General features: G+C 37.0%; 1 protein-coding gene across 27 annotated transcripts in view; it reads left to right on the forward strand.

Moving 5' to 3' along the window:
- The window catches only part of VPS13B (vacuolar protein sorting 13 homolog B), a 943390-nt gene that overhangs the window by 284561 nt on the left and 639240 nt on the right, over nucleotides 1-19589 (forward strand). For 2 of the 27 annotated variants that reach the window (XM_065582186.1, XM_065582185.1), the window contains exon 18: nucleotides 3463-7063. The exons of the other annotated variants lie outside the window; for them this stretch is intronic. In XM_065582186.1, coding sequence (XP_065438258.1) covers nucleotides 3463-3680 — 218 coding nt within the window. In that variant the 3' untranslated portion in view covers nucleotides 3681-7063. Of the gene's footprint in view, nucleotides 1-3462; nucleotides 7064-19589 lie in introns of those variants that run through there. 27 annotated transcript variants of the gene reach the window in all.

Genomic DNA, 19589 nt, shown 5'->3' on the forward strand with positions numbered 1-19589 from the left:
GGAATCTCCTGCAGGTGATGTTAGGGTTTCCATGTTCCGTGACCGTCAAAAGGATCTTGTCCCATTCTTTTTCATGGAAGGTGATCTTGTAGCCTGCAACAACATCGATGGTGTGATGGCAGCCCTCAACATCATTCACGATCCAGATGAGTGGAGACTGTTCATTGATTCATCGAAGACGAGTCTTAAAGCTGTTTTACTGCATAATGGCAATGTTTTGCCATCAACTCCAGTTAGTCATGCAGTCCATATGAAGGAAACCTATGACAACATGAAACAACTTTTGAGGTGCATAAACTATGACCAACATCAGTGGCAGCTTTGTGGCGATTTGAAGGTTGTTGCTCTCTTGCTTGGTCTGCAGACTGGATACACAAAGTACTGCTGTTTTCTCTGCAAATGGGATAGTCGTGCAAGAGATTCCCACTACATCAAGAAAGATTGGCCACTCCCACAGTCATTGGAGCCTGGGAGGAAAAGTGTTCAGCATCCACCACTTGTTGAATCAAGGAAGATTTTGTTACCACCCTTACACATCAAGCTGGGTCTGATGAAGAACTTTGTGAAGGCCATTGACAAAACACAAGCAGCTTTCAAGTACCTCCCTGGAAAATGTCCAAGGTTAAGTGAAGCTAAGATAAAGGAAGGTGTCTTTGTTCGTTCTCAGATTCGTGAACTTCTTTGAGATGATGCATTTGACCATGCACTGCGTGGCAAGGAAAAGACGGCATGGAAAGCCTTCCAGTTAGTGGCAATAAATTTTCCCGGAAACGACAAGGCTGACAACTACAGGTTGTTGGTGGAAAACCTCCTCAAGGCATACAAAAGCCTGCGTTGCAACATGTCACTAAAGATACATTTTTTGCACTCTCATCTAGATTTTTTTCCACCGACCTGCAGAGCAGTGAGCGATGAGCACGGTGAGTGATTTCACCAGGACATTGCAACAATGGAGAAACGCTATCAGGGCAAATGGAGCCCATCAATGCTTGCAGACTATATTGCTGGACAGTGACAAGAGATGCTCCATTTAATGAATACAAGAGACAAGCCAAGAAGCACCGAGTAGACACTGAATAGGACTAAACTATGTACATAATAGTTTTTTGCCTTTTTGTTTCATAATAAATTTTATTTATATAACCCTTTTGCTGATTTTTAAAGTGTTACATAAACGGGGACAGGTGAAATATTATCATGTAAAGCAAGCATAAACCCATGAAAAGATCTAGGTTTACAATTTATGATTAAAACTCTACTATCTACACAATATACATAGACATAAAATGTAAAAACTTAAATATCTTAGAAACAGTAGCCAATCAGTTGTTTTAATTGTCATATTTGAACTCAGCATGTCAAAATACATAATGAATAGCACATTTTATCTCTGAAGCAGACGACTTCTCAAAAATTGTAGACCAGTGTAATTTATATAATTTTCTTAAAACAGGAACCTTAAAAGGACAATCTCTTCTATAAGTTTCTCTGTGTACAAATTAGAATATCTATGTAATGCTGGAAGCACTATAATGGCTCCATAGTTAAGGTGTGTGGAGATTTATTTATGTAGCATTTTCCAAAGCAGTATCAAAACATAAATTCTCTCCTGTGTGATAGCTTGCATTTTTCCTTTGGGGAAACAGGGACACAGAGATTTGTTACTTGCCTAAAATCACAGAGCAAATCAGTTCCAAAACCAAGATTAGAACCCAAATCTCTTGGCATTTATGCCTATGCCTAGTCTGCTACACTAATGTGCCACCTAGGAAAAAGTCATTTAACTGTCTTTTTTACCATAACATCCCTACCCTGGACACACCATATTGGCCCCATTGTCTGAGGCCACAGACTCAGATGAGGAAGAACAGGTCACTCATCTAGGTCCCTCTGAAGTTCTTCAAAGTTTTCTCTTATCTGGACTATATAATTTGGTTCCTCTGAAAATGTTGCTACCTCACTTGTTCTCCCACGTTCCCAGGTTAATAATATACTAAACAACCATATTGAAATTTGGGACACACAACTGCTAATAGTTTGAAAATTAACAAATTATTTCAATCTTTTTATGCCACATAGCCAGTTTTTAATCTGTGATGGTATTTACCCTGTCACCTGATGGCTTACTATATTCAATAGCATTTTGTGAAATACTTTTTCAGAGGCTTTTTGAAAGTTCAAATACATTTAATAAACTCTGATCAAAGAATTTCTAGTAGATCAGAGTAGCACAATTTTCTTTTATGGAAGCCATGTTGTTTTGGCCTGATGGTATCATGGACATTTTAGTGTTTTGCAGTCCTATTTAGTATTATGATTTCAACTAATTTGTCTGGTCCAGAAGTATTGTTTACTTACCTGTAATTCCTAGGAAAATCAAAGTGCTATTTTAAAAACATAGAACATTTTAATGGAAGAATGCCTATTTTTGTTAGCAGCTCAATTACATCATTCTTAAATTCCTTTAGAACTGCTGGATGTGTATGATCTAATTCTGGTGATTTTCCCCTTTAAATTATCCATTTGTTCCAATATCCTATCTTTTGATGCCTCTGTTTTTTGGAATATCTCACCTTAATTTATCTGAAAAGAGTAGGGGAAGGGGAAGTATCTTGGTTTGATTTTACAGCGATGAAGATTGATCCAAAGAATCAGTCAGCTTCTCTGAAATATTTTTATCCCCCTTAATTGCTCACTGGTTATAGATCACACTCATAGATTGTCTTATAGACTTCCTGCTTGAAATATAGTGTTAATAATAGGGCTATCGATTAATCGCAATTAACTCACGCAATAACTCTAAAATATTAACGGCAGTTTACAACACAGAATACAAAGTGTACAGTGCTCACTTTATATAATTTTTTATTACAAATATTTGCACTGTAAAAATTATAAACAAAAGAAATAGTATTTTTCAATTCACCTCATACAAGTACTGTTGTGCAATCTCTATCATGAAAGTGTAACTTACAAATGTAGATTTTTTTTGTTACTTAGCTGCACTCAAAAACTTGTTCAAAAAAAAAAAAAGTAAAACTTTAGAGCCTACAAGTCCCCTCAGTCCTACTTCTTGTCCATCCAATCACTAAGATTAACAAGTTTGTTTACATTTACGGGAGATACTGCTGGCCACGTCTTAATTAAAATGTCACCTGAAAGTGAGAACAGGCATTCGAATGGCACTGTTGTAGCTGGCGTCGCAAGATATTTACATGCCAGATGCGCTAAAGATTTGTATGCCTCTTCATGCTTCAGCCACCATTCTGGAGGACCTGCTTCCATGCTGATGATGATCGTTAAAAGAATAGTGTGTTAATTAAATTTGTGGCTGAACTCCTTGGAGGAGAATTGTATGTTCCCTGTCTGTTTTCCCTGCATTCTGCCATATATTTCATGTTATAGCAGTCTCGGATGATGACAAAGCACATGTTGTTCATTTTAAGAACACTTTCACTGCAGATCTGACAAACCGCAAAGAAGGTACCAGTGTGAGATTTCTAAAGATAACTACAGCACTCGACCCAAGGTTTAGGAATCTGAAGTGCCTTCCAAAATCTGAGAGGGACGAGGTGTGGAGCATGCTTTCAGAAGTCTTAAAAGAGCAACACTCCGATGCGGAAACTACAGAACCCGAACAACCAAAAAAAAAAAAAGAATCTTCTGCTGGTGGCATCTGACTCAGATGATGAAAATGAACGTGCATCGGTCTGCTCTGCTTTGGATTGTTATTGAGCCGAACCAGTCCTATCATGGATGCTTATCCTCTGGAATGGTGGTTGAAGGATGAAGGGACATCTGACACGTAAATATCTCGTGACGCCGGTTACAACAGTGCCATGCGAACGCCTGTTCTCACTTCCAGATGACATTGTAAACAAGAAGTGGGCACTATCATGTCCTGCAAATGTAACCAAACTTATTTGTCTGAGCAATTGGCTGATGTAGGATTGAGTGGACTTGTAGGCCCTAAAGTTTTACATTGTTTTATTTTTGAATGCAGTTATTTTTTGTCCATAATTCAACATTTGTAAGTTCAACTTTCATGATAAAGAGCTTGCACTACAATACTTGTATTAGGTGAATTGAAATATATTATTTCTTTTGTTTTTTACAGTGAAAACATTTGTATTAAAATAAATAGAATGTGAGCACTGTACACTTCATATTCAGTGTTGTAATACTAATCAATATATTTGAAAATGTAGAAAACATCCAAAAATATTTAAATAAGTGGTATTCTATTATTAGCAGTGCAATTAATCATGATTAATTTTTTTAATTACTTGACAGCCCTAGTTTTTAAAATTAACATGGCACATATTAAATGGATTAAAAACTGGTTAAGTGATAGGTCTCAAAATATAATGATAAATGGGGCATTGTCATCAAGTGGGTCTGTTTCTAATCTAGAGGGATTCCGTGGGCGTCTGTTTCTGGAGTACTCTGCTTAAAATTTTTATCAGTCACCTGGAAGAAAACATAAAATCATCACTGGTAAAGTTTACAGGCAATACAAAGATTTGGGGGAGTGGTAAAAAATGAAGAGGTCAGGTGCTGATACAGAAGAATCTGGATCGTTTGGTAAGATGGGTGCAAACACACAATATGCGTTTTAATATAGCTAAATATAAATGTGTTCCTCTAGGAACAAAGATGGTAGGCCATACATAGAAGATTGAGGACTCTATCCTGGGATTCAGTGACTCTAAAATGGATTTGGGAGATCATGGTGGTTAATCAGTTGAACATGAGCTCTTAGTAAGACACTGTGGGTGAAAGAGCTAATGTGTTCCTTACAGGCATAAATGGGAATCTTAAGTAAGAGTAGAGAGGTTATTTTACCTATATATTTAGCGTTTGAATACTTTGTCCAGTTTTGGTGTTTTCAAGTTGAAGAAGGATGTTGATAAATTGGATAGAGTTCAGAGAAGAACCGTGATAATGATTAAAGAAAACTTATCTTATAGTGATCGGAGTTCAATGTCTTATGGTGATAAGAGCTCAATCTCTTTATTTTAATAAAGACAAAGTTAAGGGATGATTTGATCATAGTGTCTAAGTATCTACATGGGCAACAAATATTTTATAATGGGCTCTTCAGTCCAGCAGACACAGTTATAACACCATTAAGTAGTTGGAAGTTGAAGCTAGACAAATTCAGACTGGAAATAAGACGTAAATTTTTAACAGTGAATGTAATTAACCATTGGAACAATTTACCAGGGGTTGTGGTGGATTCTCCATCACTGGTATTTATTAAATAAATTTTAGATTTTTTTAAAGATATGCTCTAGTTCAAAAGGAGTTATTTTGAAGAAGTTCTGTGGTCTGTTTATACAGGAGGTCAGACTAGATGAACACAATGGCCTCTTTCAACATTTGAATATGTAAATGACTTCTTGGGGCATGAGGAATGGTCAGCCTTCTCTAGCTCTCTTTAAACATGTGTGGGGCACATTTAAGAGAATTTGGCCCACTATTTTTCCTTGTTTCACTCCAGTTATGAAATGGCTTCCTCAGCAGAAGAACCTGGGCAGAGAGTTTTGAAATGGGGTTTATGTTACAATGTCTATATCTGCTGTCAAAAACTGGTCTCTTGTGGAAGAAAATGTGGGAGCTCATTCCTCCAAACATGTGCATAACTGGCTTAATGACTGTCTCATCTGAAAAGTCTTATGTGCTGAATTTTGAAGTTGCCCCCCCAATTGGCAGACATTGTTACTAAAATTAGTGTAACTATGCTACCTTTAGAAAATTCTGCTTACTGGTAAGGTATTTTATTTTTGTGCGATTTCCCTACTATTTCAAAGTAAACACCATTGACAAATAACGTTAAAGGATATGTGTTTCATTTATGAATGGAAAACTAAGATTTAGTATCTACTCAGTTTTGTAGATAGCTTTTGTATTTTGTCATCCTTACAAGTCAGTGATTATACCTATGAGAGATACAGTAGTTTGAACATTGTGGAGAAGTATGCTGGACGTTTGCACAGAGGCATTAGCTGTTTAGTTGATTGTTTTCCTTTACTATTGCCTTTAACTTATTAAAATATCAACAGGTATTTAGTGGAGACTTGAACAAAATAATTCTTTAAGACATTATTTTCTCTGCTTCAGTAAAGTTATTTTAACACTTACGTGACTGAGAAGAGCTAAGCATGTGTCTTCCAAATGTGGTTTTGACAGGAGAAATCTCTCCTATTACATTTTAACGCTGACGTGATACTATTAAAAATAAACAAGATTGTCAGAATTATAAAAGATAAAACAGATTTACTCTGTGCTGTCCTTTTTATCAGGTATTCATATAATAGAGAATTTACCTGAGTTAAGCAGTTAATCTTGGAGCTGAACAAATACAGATAGAAAAATGTTATGTAATTACAATAAATGTGACAAAATATAATATATAACTAGCAAGAAGTTTTATGATATACTAACTGTAATTGATTCCAGTGAGTTGTCTGTTATTGCCAATGCAAATAATTGTAACATCTGTCAAAAACCAACCACTACTATGAAAACCTTTTAACATTTTGCACATAATAAACTATTTTATACATAAACTACCTTATTGTTTATATTAAAAACTAAAAAATATTCAGTCTGTTCCAGCCATTTTAACAAAAACTTTAATAAGTAGACATTGCATAAAAATGACACAATCCAGCAGTTATTTGGTAAGGCAAGCACAATCATAAATTTACCATCCATGCTTTTCCAAAAATACTAACCCATATTGTTCTCTCTGGACCTGTTGCAGGGATGACTAATCCAGCTGCTGAGGTCTCCCTTTATGTGTTTGATGGAACACTTGGCTTGGTAGACTACAGCTGTGTGTTTATGTGCAGTGCACACCTGCAGGGGCCTGACAAATAGCTGTAGTATGTAGAGTATACAAAATTACCCTGGCAGTGCTGCAAATAAGGAAGTTTCTGTTTTGAAGTCCATATGTGTGTGAGCTTGAGATGCCAGCTGGGGTATTTATGTTGCATTGCACAGATGTAAAACTGCCAACTGATTTTATACCAAATAAAGGCTAATCTTTTTATACATACTTGGTGTCAGAGTTATGAAGTGGTACATAAGAATGTTCTCACGACTTAGCTCTTTTAAAATAAAAGCTGACATTAAAAATACTTTCTATTCATATTGTGAGTTCAAGCAAACTGACTGCATTTATTTACATATGTGCTGTACTATAGAATCTTAAAGGTTTTCTTATTAGTGATGTATACTTGAGTATAAATAATAAGGACTTGATTTATTGTGTGCACATATAGTATGCTGCATATCCTTTTTTCCTGTAGATCGGTTTAGCTCTGTGTTGAATCCAGTTTATGGGTTCTGAAATGTTAAAGCCAAATTTATATAGCTACTTAACTTGAAAGCTTTGCCTTCCTATTTTCAAGTGTGTTTAATTTATAGCAGACTGAAATTTTTATCAAATAAAACACAAAGATTGAACATTTTAGCATTGTAAAGAAATACTTTTTTTAAATGTAAGAATTTTTCCAAATGTGTGGGAAATAGCAATAGCAAAGTTCATTTATTTGCTAAAATAAATAAAAGGTAGTGCAGATTTAGGGCTCTATTCTGTTATCACTAAAGTCAGTGACCATACTTTCAGTAGGAACAGGATTGGGGCCAATAGTAAAGAAGAAAAGGTAAATGAAATGATGAATTTATAATATTCTGTTTTCCCATGTATCATTTATTTTTAATGCTTTAAAAACATAAAAAGTGGTAATTTTTGTCAAGGCATATAGTTTGAGTCTGTGTGTTTCTAATACACCATCATACTTCTTAACACCCACACACTGACTTCAGTTTCAGATTTGTTTCCCTCGATCCCCAAAATATACTGTTTTGTCTATGACTTATCAAATTCTTTTTATGCTTGTGTTTTTGAAAAATTGCTATTTACTCCAAACTACTGATTGTTTGAAGGCATGCAAAATTTTGCTTTTGGGTGTCCTTCTGTCAAATTATACATTTGAAACACATTTATCTAGAAGTGTACAAACAAATACACCGTGGTGAAATGGGCACAGCTCCTATTCAAAATGGGAGGTACATCTGTGTATACTAGATTGAATTTTGTCCACAGATCTTAGAAATTTTTCTTTTCCCAAAAGCAGATGTACAACTTTTTTGTTGTCAGTGCTCACCTTTTTGTTGTAAATGGGACAAAAGTAGATAAATAACATAAAATGGACAAACAAGGCTAAGGCACTGATCCTGCAAAGTCTTAAGTGCATGTTTTAACATTTGAACAAGTAGTGCCCCAAAGTTAGGCATGTGTGCAAGTGTTTGCAGGATCTGTGTCTAGATCATATAAAAGCATGGCATCAGACCATATTTATTATAACTGTAAAACAATGTTTGCTGGCTAGAATATTTCCTGCCTAAATTAACAATGTTTTCTGTTTATACAACATGGCCTAGAATATGATTCTTTCACTTTTTGTGTTGTGAAAAAGGATATTTAACAAAAATATTGTTAAATTTGTCAATAGACTTAGACAGTAAGTGACAAACATTATCCTGATTCAGAAATATAGCATTTTGTTTTTAATTTAGAGAGTTTAGGAACAAATCAGGGATCTTGGATTTTAGGGCAGAGTTTAGCTGAAGAGATGATGATCTACTTAGTGGAGAAGGAAAAGAGAGGTTGGTGTGTAAGCCACACAGTTTCAAAAGCATCATCTCCAATTGGCTGACCTATAGTGTAATGTTGAAATAAACATGCCCTTGTGACCCTCCAGCTCAAAGGAAGCTTTGTACTGGATATTATAACTGCTGAGAACAGAGCTATACAATAGAGAAAACTGAGAATTGAGAAGCACAAGTCAAACTGGAAGACAAAAACTTCAAAAGAGATTACTTCTGCTATATGGGATATAAGAAATCTTAATTATTGTTATATATCCTTATTTACCAAATACTTTTCAAATAAATGACTAAACCTAAATTATAAGACCAGAAGGACCGAACTCTTTATTACTCATGTGAGAGATTATGTTGCAAAGATGGCCTGGTTATTTAGTGTCAAGGCCAGCTCTCTTATAGAAGGGTATTACTTCAAACAGTGCTGCCGCCACTGCAGGTTGCAAACATACAATTGAAGGCTTCTAGTTCTCAGCTCATGCACAGATGTCTTTCCATAACTTTAGCCAGTAATTTCTTCAAATTGCTCAGTTTATCAGCAGCACATGTCATCAATCCTGGAGTGGTTGCTCAAGTCAAACTACAGAATCCTTAGCTTACAGACGCAGCTGCAAACAGGTGAACAGGCAGAAAGTAATTTGTGCAGCTTGGTGGCTGTCAGACGAAAGACAGACAATCTGTGTTTAAAACAGATTGCAGGCCTTGCATAAGCCAGACAAAAGGGATTTCTACAACTGCAAATAATTCCAAGGTTAACATGTTTTCCTTTCTGCCATTAGGTGATTTGTTAAAATTGGAAACAATGAACATTATAAATCTACAGAGAAACTAGAGATAAGTTGAAAGAGAAAAACAGATCACAAATAAGTTTGTATCCTTCTGTAGAAAAGGATACAACTGGCATTCATATAGGCCTCCTTCTTACAAATTAATCCAAGTTATAAAATAATGCTTTATAAGTTATAAAGATATGTCAGTACACATTTAACATTATAGTAAAGACTTCTAATTGCCAAAAGAAATAACGTTGGAATAAGAATAAGTTCATAGTACTAAATCTTTACATTAAAATTTTGATTTTTTTCAGTAGTAAAAAGAAAAGCAAGTAAGGTGTATGTTTCCCATCTTACAGATTGTTAGAATTTGAATTTGTTGTGTCAGAAGTTCTATCAAAATACTTCTGCAGATTTTTTGCTGACATGCTGCAAAGATGTATAAGGATTTCATTTGAAATTTGTCATTCCAGTGCTTCAAATGTTACAAGATATTACTTGCTAGATTTATAAAGTTTTACTTTACTAAAAAACTAAGAACATCAAAAGATTTTGGAAGTATTATAAAGAGACTACAACTACTATTAACTACAACACTAACCTAATTACAGTAGACATTTTAAAATTTGCCAGAGATACCAATTTATGCTTGCTTTCCTGATCACGAATGTTAGGTGTACTATGTAGTAACACAGAAGGCCTAATCCTTCCACTTCTCATGATCTATATAAACTTCCATTGACCTCACAACTTCTTTAGCAGTCTTCCAAGAGGTACTCATCAAGCTAATGTAATATAGCCCTTCTTCCTGTTTAGTTTAGTGGGCAAGTAGTTATGTAGACTAATATTGACAGGTAATACTATGCTTGGTTCAAGTTGTTCTGGCAAAGTTTATCAGCTTAGAGATTTGTAGATGGAAAAAGGTCCACAGCCTAACTTTCTACCATGAGTAAGAGAGTAGTTTTCTGCAGATGCTTTTCACAGAATTATATATCAACGACTCTATTTATACTAAACAATCAAAATCACCATGATAATTTTTAAGAAATTGAGGCTAAGATATTTTCCCTGCTTTATTAAAAAAAGTATTTAATACTTGTTGAGTTTTGGTTAATTATACAAAATTGCTACATGTGTATAATTGATTTTGCACTCTTCCTCTCACAAGTCCCAACTTTTCCAGTCAAATGTTATAAAGGTACATTGTAGTAAAATGTAATATGTTCATCCTACTGTAAAGTTAGGCATATAGTACCTACTGCAATCCAATTATAATATGCTTACAGTGGAATAAATACTTCGGAACTAGTTAGAATATCTGTTTTATAAAGTTAAACGTACATGTTAATGAATATATATTAATGAATAATCCTATAGGGAGAGTTGTGCTGAGACTGAAATTAAGAACATGACATTTCTTGATAGCTGAGAAATTTAAGGCACTGTAGAGGCTTGTGTTTTATTATACATAGTGTTTTTCTTTATGAAATGCAAATTTCAAAGTGTCCTTGAAATCCATCATATTTTTGAAACATTTTAGGTAATAAGATATTTTGAACCTTTGACAGAGGAATTATTTGAAATAAAGGATATCTTCTAACTTGCTCTTATGTTATATTAAAGGAACATATATGATTTTAGTTGTAGTTTAATTTTTTTAAGTAGATGTAGAGGATTTTTCTTTTAATTCATATCAAATCAGAGAGATTTTTTACCATCTTGTGAATTAACAAATATTCATAATGAAAGAGAATTGACATTATTCGGACAGTGAAGCTTAACGTAAAAATTGTTTCCCTTTTTTTATTAGGCTGCTAGCATGCCTTTTTTCATTTAGTTGTGCGGGGTAAATGTTTTTTTGTATTCTGTAGGTGTGATAGTGTACTGTACACATATACATAATGTACCCATATATGTGCTGTATATATTCACTGTGAAGGTGAGATCACCATCTTGTAAAGGATGGTTTTAATTTGTCTTGGTGAATCAAGTGGATACTGTATTTAGGGAAAAAAAATGCACTCATGCAGGTTGCTGTCTGCAGTCCAAATTGCTGATCAGAGAGTCTTTATACACATCAGTAATGTGCTGTGCAATATAAGCTGAAATACATTCCACAAGGGAGGAAAACGGAATAGGTTACATACGCTGTTCCTAAGTGCAATGAATATAAAACTCCATTACTCACTTTAAGCAGGTGCTTTTTATATGAGGCTTTAAAGAAATATAAAACTGTTGGCGAAATGATTGGTTTGTACGGACACAACTCAACTTCCAGTGCTTTGACCAGATAAAAAGAGTCTAAAAATATTCCTAAAACATTTCTTTAATGGTTTCGGGGATTAAAGGTTAATATCCTTCTGGTGTAAGAAACTGCCACTCCAGATGCTAAAGGTACTGTTTATTTTAACTACTCACTAATGATACAGAATGTTTTGGGAATAAATAAAAACATTTCTTACTCTTTTTTCCACTAAAATTAGAACACTCTGTTTTTAAGTTTAACTTAAACCATTCATATTTAAATTATTAGGGAGAATTCTATGATTTTTAACTGAAAACAAATGTGTAGATGTAGATAAGATAATTTGAGTGGATTTGAATGCTACTGAAATTAGAAATAAAATACACCTTTTGATGTGATGAAATTTTGACCTCCCTGGCTACAGAAGATTTGGAGTGAAGGTTCAGATTCAAGTATTATTTGGGTTTTTGTTTTGTTTTCTTGTTTAAACAGCCAATATTTCCCAAGAGAGAACAATGGTTGCTTTTAAATAATGTTGGTAAATAACTGCTCAACATTTTCACATGTAATCCATGCCACTTCTTACCTTTTCATTCCCTCAGGCTCCTACCGCAATCACTGTTGTTCTCCAACTGTCCCATTTCCCATCCAGTGACTGTTTTCAACAGCAACCTGCATTGCCACAGCACAGTGTAGTGTATATCCCTATTGATGCTTCCCATTGGGTCCCCACCACCTCTGCTTATTCTGCCACTATACCTGCTGTTTTTAATGTCCAGCCTATTAATGAAAAATGTCTATTCTTACATGAGCACCTTGATGACTAATTGTGTCTTTGCCTGAGACTCAGAATTTGTGCTCTCACCTCTTCATTTTATTTGAAATATCTTTTCCCCTCTCATTCATTTTGAACAGTTCTGTTTATAGACTTATAAAAGGCAAGTCTGTTGTTTTTGTCTCAATGTACACTAACACTTCAAATACATAACTACCGTTCTTGCATCTTATTCAGCAGGGAAGTTCTTGATTTAACAGCTCTACATCCATAGTTTCTCTGGTTTCATAACAATAGGTCTTTTCTACTGTAATCATCTCTTAACTGTCAATATCTCTGGTGACAGCCGCTCTGACCACCTTGCTTCTAGCTTCCTTTACCTCATAAAGGTAGGATAGTAATGATCTTTTACATTTTCACACCATTAACCTCTATACACCTTAAATACCTCTCCCTTACTTTTTCTCATCTTGCCATTGAAGTTATCTGTATTAGTTTGTATCTCCTCTCCCTGACCCTTATCCTTTGCATCTCCTGTACCCCTCAGTTTTCTTAGTGAGTCTTTTCTCTCGATTCTTGATTTTACTAATGACCATGTTTCATTAATCTATTCTTCATACCTGTTACACTGTCCTTTTCTTGATTCTGGATCACTTTGCTCTCATCTGAGTTTCTACCAATTTCCCTTCTCCCACATAATGTGGTACACAGATAACTTCAATAAACTCAATTCTATCTGCTGGCATGTGGAGAGAAGAAAGTGCTTCTTGGACTTCTATAAAAAAAAAACCTGGGAAGTCTAGTGTCTGTCCATTCTCTTTCTAGAGTGCAGATACATAGTTTCGTGTCATGCATCACTGAGGAAACTAGTAACTCATTATCCTTGTTCCAGATTATTATTTTAGGTAGTAAAATTTGCTTTGTCCTTCCTTCAGAACAGGGGTTCTCAAACTTCATTGCACCACGACCCCCTTCTGACAACAAAAAAGACTACATGACCCCAGGAGGGGGGACCAAAGCCTGAGCCTGCATGAGCCCCAACACCCTGGGGACGGGGGCCAAAGCCAAAACCCGAGTTCCGTCACCCAGAGCTGAAGCCCTTGGACTTTGGCCCCAGGCAGTGGGGCTTGAACTTTGGCTTCGTCCCTGGGCCCTGGGCTTTGGCCCTGGGCCCCAGCAAGTCTAATGCCAACCCTGGCGACCGCATTACAATGGGGTCATGGCCCATTTTGGGGTCCTGACCCACAGTTTGAGAACCGCTGCTTTAGAAGGTTGAAAATATACCTGATCCTCTTGTTATTTTAAGGGCAGTTGTCTGTTTCTGTTCTTTATATGTTTGCAACCCTGAATCCACTTACAGCCTTTTTTTTTCACCTTATAAGATCAGCTGTCATCCCTTGTATCAACAATTCCATCTCCTCTGGTTCTTTCCCTGTCAGACTCAAAATAGTTGCTACTATCCATTTCATTGAAAATTTGCTCACCTTAATTTTGGTCTTAGTCATTAGTTAACTACTGCTCTCCAGTGCTCTTATCCTATTTTATTCAGGTTCTTACATTGTCCTTATCACTGTAGTATCTGAGCGAATTCCAGCAGTGCATTGAGCAATATGGCCTAGGGCTTGTCTTCACTACCGCACTACATCAGCGGTGCTGCATGGTGAAGACGTGCTATGTCGATGGGAGAGCACTCTCCTGTCTACGTAATTACTTCATCTCAACGAGAGGCGGAAGCTATGTTGGTGGGAGAGCGTCTCCCACTGACATAGCACGATGAAGACACCACTTTAAGTCGATGTAAGTTATAATGCTCGGGGGAGTAGGGGGGAGTTCACATCCCTGAGGGACATAGCTTACATCGACTTAAGCGGTAGTTTAGACAAGCTCCAACATCTGTCACATGCGGTTCATTTTCTTTCATCCTCTTCCATGGGGGAGAATTGTGCATGCTGTGTAATGTTTTGTTTTTCTTTTTCTTTTTTTAAATATACATGCTGCTATATGTGTGTGAGAGAAGGAAGGGCCAAAAAGTGTGCCATGCACTAGGAGCAGAAGGTGGTGAAGTTTGTGATGGGCTCCTGTAGGAGTTCATTCAGCTGTCTTAGACCAGTCCCCAAGAAATATTGCCTCCTGCATAGACCAGCATTCTCTTTATGGTAGTTTCATTGTGCCTGAGCAGTGGAGTTGTCAAACACAGTCTTCATCCCAGAGTTTAAGATGATCATTTAGATATTTTGAGGCCAGGCCATGGAGCAACTTGAAGATAAGGATTGAGGCCTTGAACTTGAGTCTATATTCTATGGAATAGTGGAGGCCAGGTTTTATGTGCTTATGGTACCCTGTGTTGATGAGGAGCTATGCTGTAGTGTTCCATACCAATTGGAGTTTTGTAAGAATGACTGGCTTCCTGACCATGTATATTGGATCGCTATAGTCCAGCTGAGAGGTGATGAAGGTGTATATAATTGAGGCCAGGTCATTATCTTCCAGGGTCGGATGGAGTCTCCTAGCCCGGGAGGTGGTAGAGATCATTATTTGTGGATGCTGCTATGTGAGAGCTTGGTGTCAGCACGGAACCCAGGAGCATTCCTAAACTACATACAGAATTGATCAATACTGGTTGTGTACCTTGGCTGCATACCCTTCAAAGAACTTTCCTCTTTTTCCCCAGCAACACTTCTGTCTTGTTCAGGTTCAGCTTCAATCAGATCTTCCAGTTACTGGACTATCTTAGTGGTAATGGTATGGTCATTTGTGGTAGGTAGAGCTGTATATTGCTGGCTCTTCAATCTGTGTCATCCTACCAATTTACCTATTGGCTGAATGTAGGTGTTGATAGGTCCGGAGAGAGAATTGATCCTTGTGGGACTCCACAAGTGAGGTGTTTGGAGTGTTTCCCATCACTGCTCATTGGGTGTGTCCCTTTAGGAGGGACTTAACCCATTTTCACCACAGTTGCCTGGGCCCCTATTGCTTCTCTTAGGTTGGACATGAGGATGAGAATGAAAGTCTTCCCTATCTCCATTTACAGCAAGAGAGCATCCATCAATGCCACAAAAGCTGTTTCCATCCCATGACCTGGCTTGAGTCCGTCAATTAGATGAGCTTGTAGTTAGCTTTTGTTTGAGCTTGCTTAGGAGTGGAAGGTTTAATACTGAGCAGTAATTGGCTAGAATCATATGTTCAGGGTTGGTTTCTTCATTGTTGGTTGCACTATTGCATATTTGAAGGAGGAAGGAATTATTCTTTCCCTGAATGAGGCATTAATATTTGCCACAAGTAGCACAAGTTGATTATGACTCTTTTCCACCAACCAGGAAGGGCATGGGTCGGATTCATGTATCTAGGGTTGAGACTCCTTTTAGGGTGTCCAATACTTCTTCGTGAGTGAATGTACTGAAATCTAGGAATGTAGGCAAGCTGTTTGCTGCCTGGGTTGATGGAGTGGATCCATGCTGTTTGAGAAGCCTTCCCAAATGCACATGATCTTTTCAGTGAAGTAATTCTTTGCAGTGCTTTGTGCTGGTTTCAGTTATGGGCTATAGACACTCAGGACTGATGAAGTGGTTTACCACATTGGATAGCTACTTAGAGTGGGATTTGGCATCTTCAGTCGAGGTTGATAGAAAGTTTTTCTTGGCCTGTAATACGACTTCAGAATAATCTTTGACATTCTCCAACCTGTTTCTTTCAGCTTTCGTTTTTCACCATAGGTGCTTGAGTTTCCAACCTCTTTGTCTCATCTGGTGCAGGGTATCAGAAAATCAAGGAGATATGTGTGAGTGAAGGGAAGGAATGAGCTGTATGGGGGTCAGAGTGTTCGTGGTTGAGGCTAGAGTAAGATGATAATTATTCACCAGATCATTGACACCTTGTCCTGTTGTGGAATGTTGTTCTGCTTCAGTATGCTTTGAAATTTGATTAAGTCTGAGTCTTTGTGTTTGAATCAGGGTCATGTGACTTTCTTGTCGTTTGGAATTGGACCAGTCTGTTTCTTGAGTAGTGGTGGGTGTATTGGAAGCATGTTGGCATTACAACAGAAATGATAATAGCAACAATAGTACTAAATAGGTTGAGTCTAGGAAAAGCGGGATGTAAATGGCATCAGATGTCTCCTTGAAATAAGCTGTCTGTGGTCATGGTGCCTCTGCTGCCTTTATCTCCTTTGGAGGAGAGGGGTGAGAGGAAGCTAAATAGTTCTTACTATTAAACAGTGTATGAATTACAGCTGTAAAAATGTCCTCCTGGTTAGAAGAAGGTAGCAAAGGCTGAAGGAGCAGGAATGAAGCTAATGGCTCCTTCCCCATAAGAGAAGCGTCTTTTGGGAGCCTAGTTCCTTGTGGCGGTTCTTGAGCTGGAGGAAGTGACTTGGAGAGTCATCATAGCCTCATTTTCAAATTTTAGAAAATCTCTTTAATTTTTTCTTATTTTTTGGAAATGAACAGTGGTCCCTTCCATGCTGCCATGTCCTCGCTGGTGAAGGGAGGGAAAGAACAGCTAGAGAAGTGGGCACCATGAACCCTTTAAGGGTAGTAAAGCTCCCTGCTGCTGCTGTGACCCTACTGTTGGAACAGGACAAGTCCCCTTTATGGGTGCTCTGGCTCCTCAGCTACTTCCAGTTGGGCTGGTGGCATGTGGGATTGGCTACATTTGGTTCCCACTGCTGTGTGTCACTTCTATGGGAAGGAGGGAAAGAAGCTCTGTCTCCAATTCTCTAACCAAGTTTTTTCACCTCTGTAACCAAGTACAAAACAACCTCGTTAAAACCACAATTCAACAAAACAGATAAGCATGTACTGAATTTCAAGCACATCAGTAGTCTGACTGAAGTCTTGTGGCTAGAGTTAAGCATGTACTTATATGTATTACTGGATCGAGATGTCAGGGCCTGATCTAACGTTCATTAAGACAGTGGGAATATTTTTATTGACTTCAATGGGCATTGTATTAGTCCCTAAGTTTTCTTTCATTTGGGTAGAAACTACTTGCTCCCATTCATGGATCTGTCTCTTTTCACCCAACTCTTAATCATTCTGATGTTTGTGTGTGAGTCTTCATTTTGTGTCCTGGCCATACCATCATTTCCTGCTATTGAATGCTTTAAATACTGAAGTCCTCTCTTTGAAGCCACCTCAAAAACATTGCTAGAATCCATTTGGGGCCACTTTTGAAAATTTTAATCATGCCTTACTCATTTCCCATCTCATATTTTGCATTTCCCTCTTTTATGATCTTCATAAATCATTACTCTTTAAACTCAATGGGTGTTCAGATACTTAGTTCAGACTTTCTTGCCCTAAATAGTAGTAATATATCACCTTTATCTTTCATTCCCTTCACTGATTTCCTGTATATCATAAAATTCAGTTCAAAACTACCCTCCTGATTTTTCCACTAATCACTGCAAACTCATTACTTTACCAGTGCATTGGTAATGGATATAAAGGTTGCTAAGATCACCAATTAAGGAATAAATATTAAAAAAGAAAAATATTCTTAGATTAAATTAGGGCTCACTATAAGTATCAGATTCACAGCCTTGGTGATTGAAGTCTTTAATTTAGCCATAAAGTGCCAGATTGTGGCTTGTCCTGTAGATGACATATGGAGGGGGGAGGTTGCAACCTTTGTACTCCTTCAAATTTAAGGAGTACCCAGTAGGAATGTGAGGAGGCCAGGCCTTGGCCCCCAATGAATAATGCTGCCTTACCTATGGAAATCTTACTACACCGTTCTAAGGGGTAACACAGTTGCTATGCTCTCCGGGAGCTCTAAGTAGCATGTCTCCTTGAGGCCTTCCTGTACATATCCCTGGAAAAGAACAGCTCTGTGCACTTCTGGAGACTAATAGAATGAACATTAAAGTGAGTTATTGTACCGTATAGGGAGTATAAAATGTCAAGGCAGAGCTTTGGGAAATCTTTCAGCCAGTTTTCCAGTTCTGCAATATAGAAGAACAAAATTTCATGTATCTGGTGGTGGTATGTTTTACACTATGTGAAATATTCCAGTTCATCTAAAACAGAAAAGCTACATGTGACATACTGAGAGAAGAGTTTGATTTTGCTGAAATCTGCTCCACAGAAAAGCAGGTATCTTCTACAAAAGCAGTACAACCAGAAAAGAGTAATCTATCTCTGCATTCTTACCTGAAGCAAATGTAAAATCTGCTTGGGTCATACTACATCTCAGTAGTCATGTATACTGACTATCTCCCTATAGTCTATGGTTACCATGTTGCTGAGGTAAGAAAGAAATTAGCTAAAGAAATTTGTCAGTTGTGATGCGGAAAAAAAAAACATGATGAGCATGATTGCTCTCTCCTGCTTTCTCTCAATGAATTTGTTGATGTTGAACAACAGAGTGAAGTGAATCTCATAGCAATTCTATTGGAACATAGAGTTCTAGGGAGCAACATGTTTTCTCCTCACATTTTTTCCCTGTAGTTTACTTGCAAAAATTCCAAGAATCAAAGGACAACCCTGTATATAACTTGCATATTGTACTACCATCTTAATGGCACATTTGAGGACAAAGTTGCAACTTTGGTACAAGCAGCACTGTCTTCTTTGAAGAAGGGGATGTACTTATCCAAATGTTATGTGTAGTGGAAAACAGGAGAAATTAACACCAAGGGAGGTAATACTGCTACATAGATTCCAAGGCCAGAAGGAACCAGTGTGATTATCTAGTCTGACTTCCTATATAATACAGGTCATAGAACTTCCCTGAATTAATTCCTGTTTGAACTAGTGCATATCTTTTAGAAAAAAAAACAATCTTGATTTTAAAATGGCCAGTGATGGAGAATCCACTATAACCATTGGTACGTTGCTCCAGTGATCAATTATCCTCACTGTTAAAATGTGTGCCTTATTTCCCATCTGAATTTATCTACCTCAACTTCCAGCCATTGGCTTTGGTATATCTGTGTCTGCTAGCTTGAAGAGTTCATTATCAAATATTTGTTACCTATGTAGGTACTTATAAACTGTGATCAAGTTGCATCATAACCACCTTTTTGTCAAGCTAAATAGATATGTTCCTTGAGTCTATCACTATACTGTATGTATATATTTAATCATTCTAATGGCTTTTCTCTCAACCCTCTCCAATTTAT

Source organism: Chrysemys picta, chromosome 2 (genome assembly GCF_011386835.1).
Source record: "Chrysemys picta bellii isolate R12L10 chromosome 2, ASM1138683v2, whole genome shotgun sequence".
Taxonomy (NCBI): domain Eukaryota; kingdom Metazoa; phylum Chordata; order Testudines; family Emydidae; genus Chrysemys; species Chrysemys picta.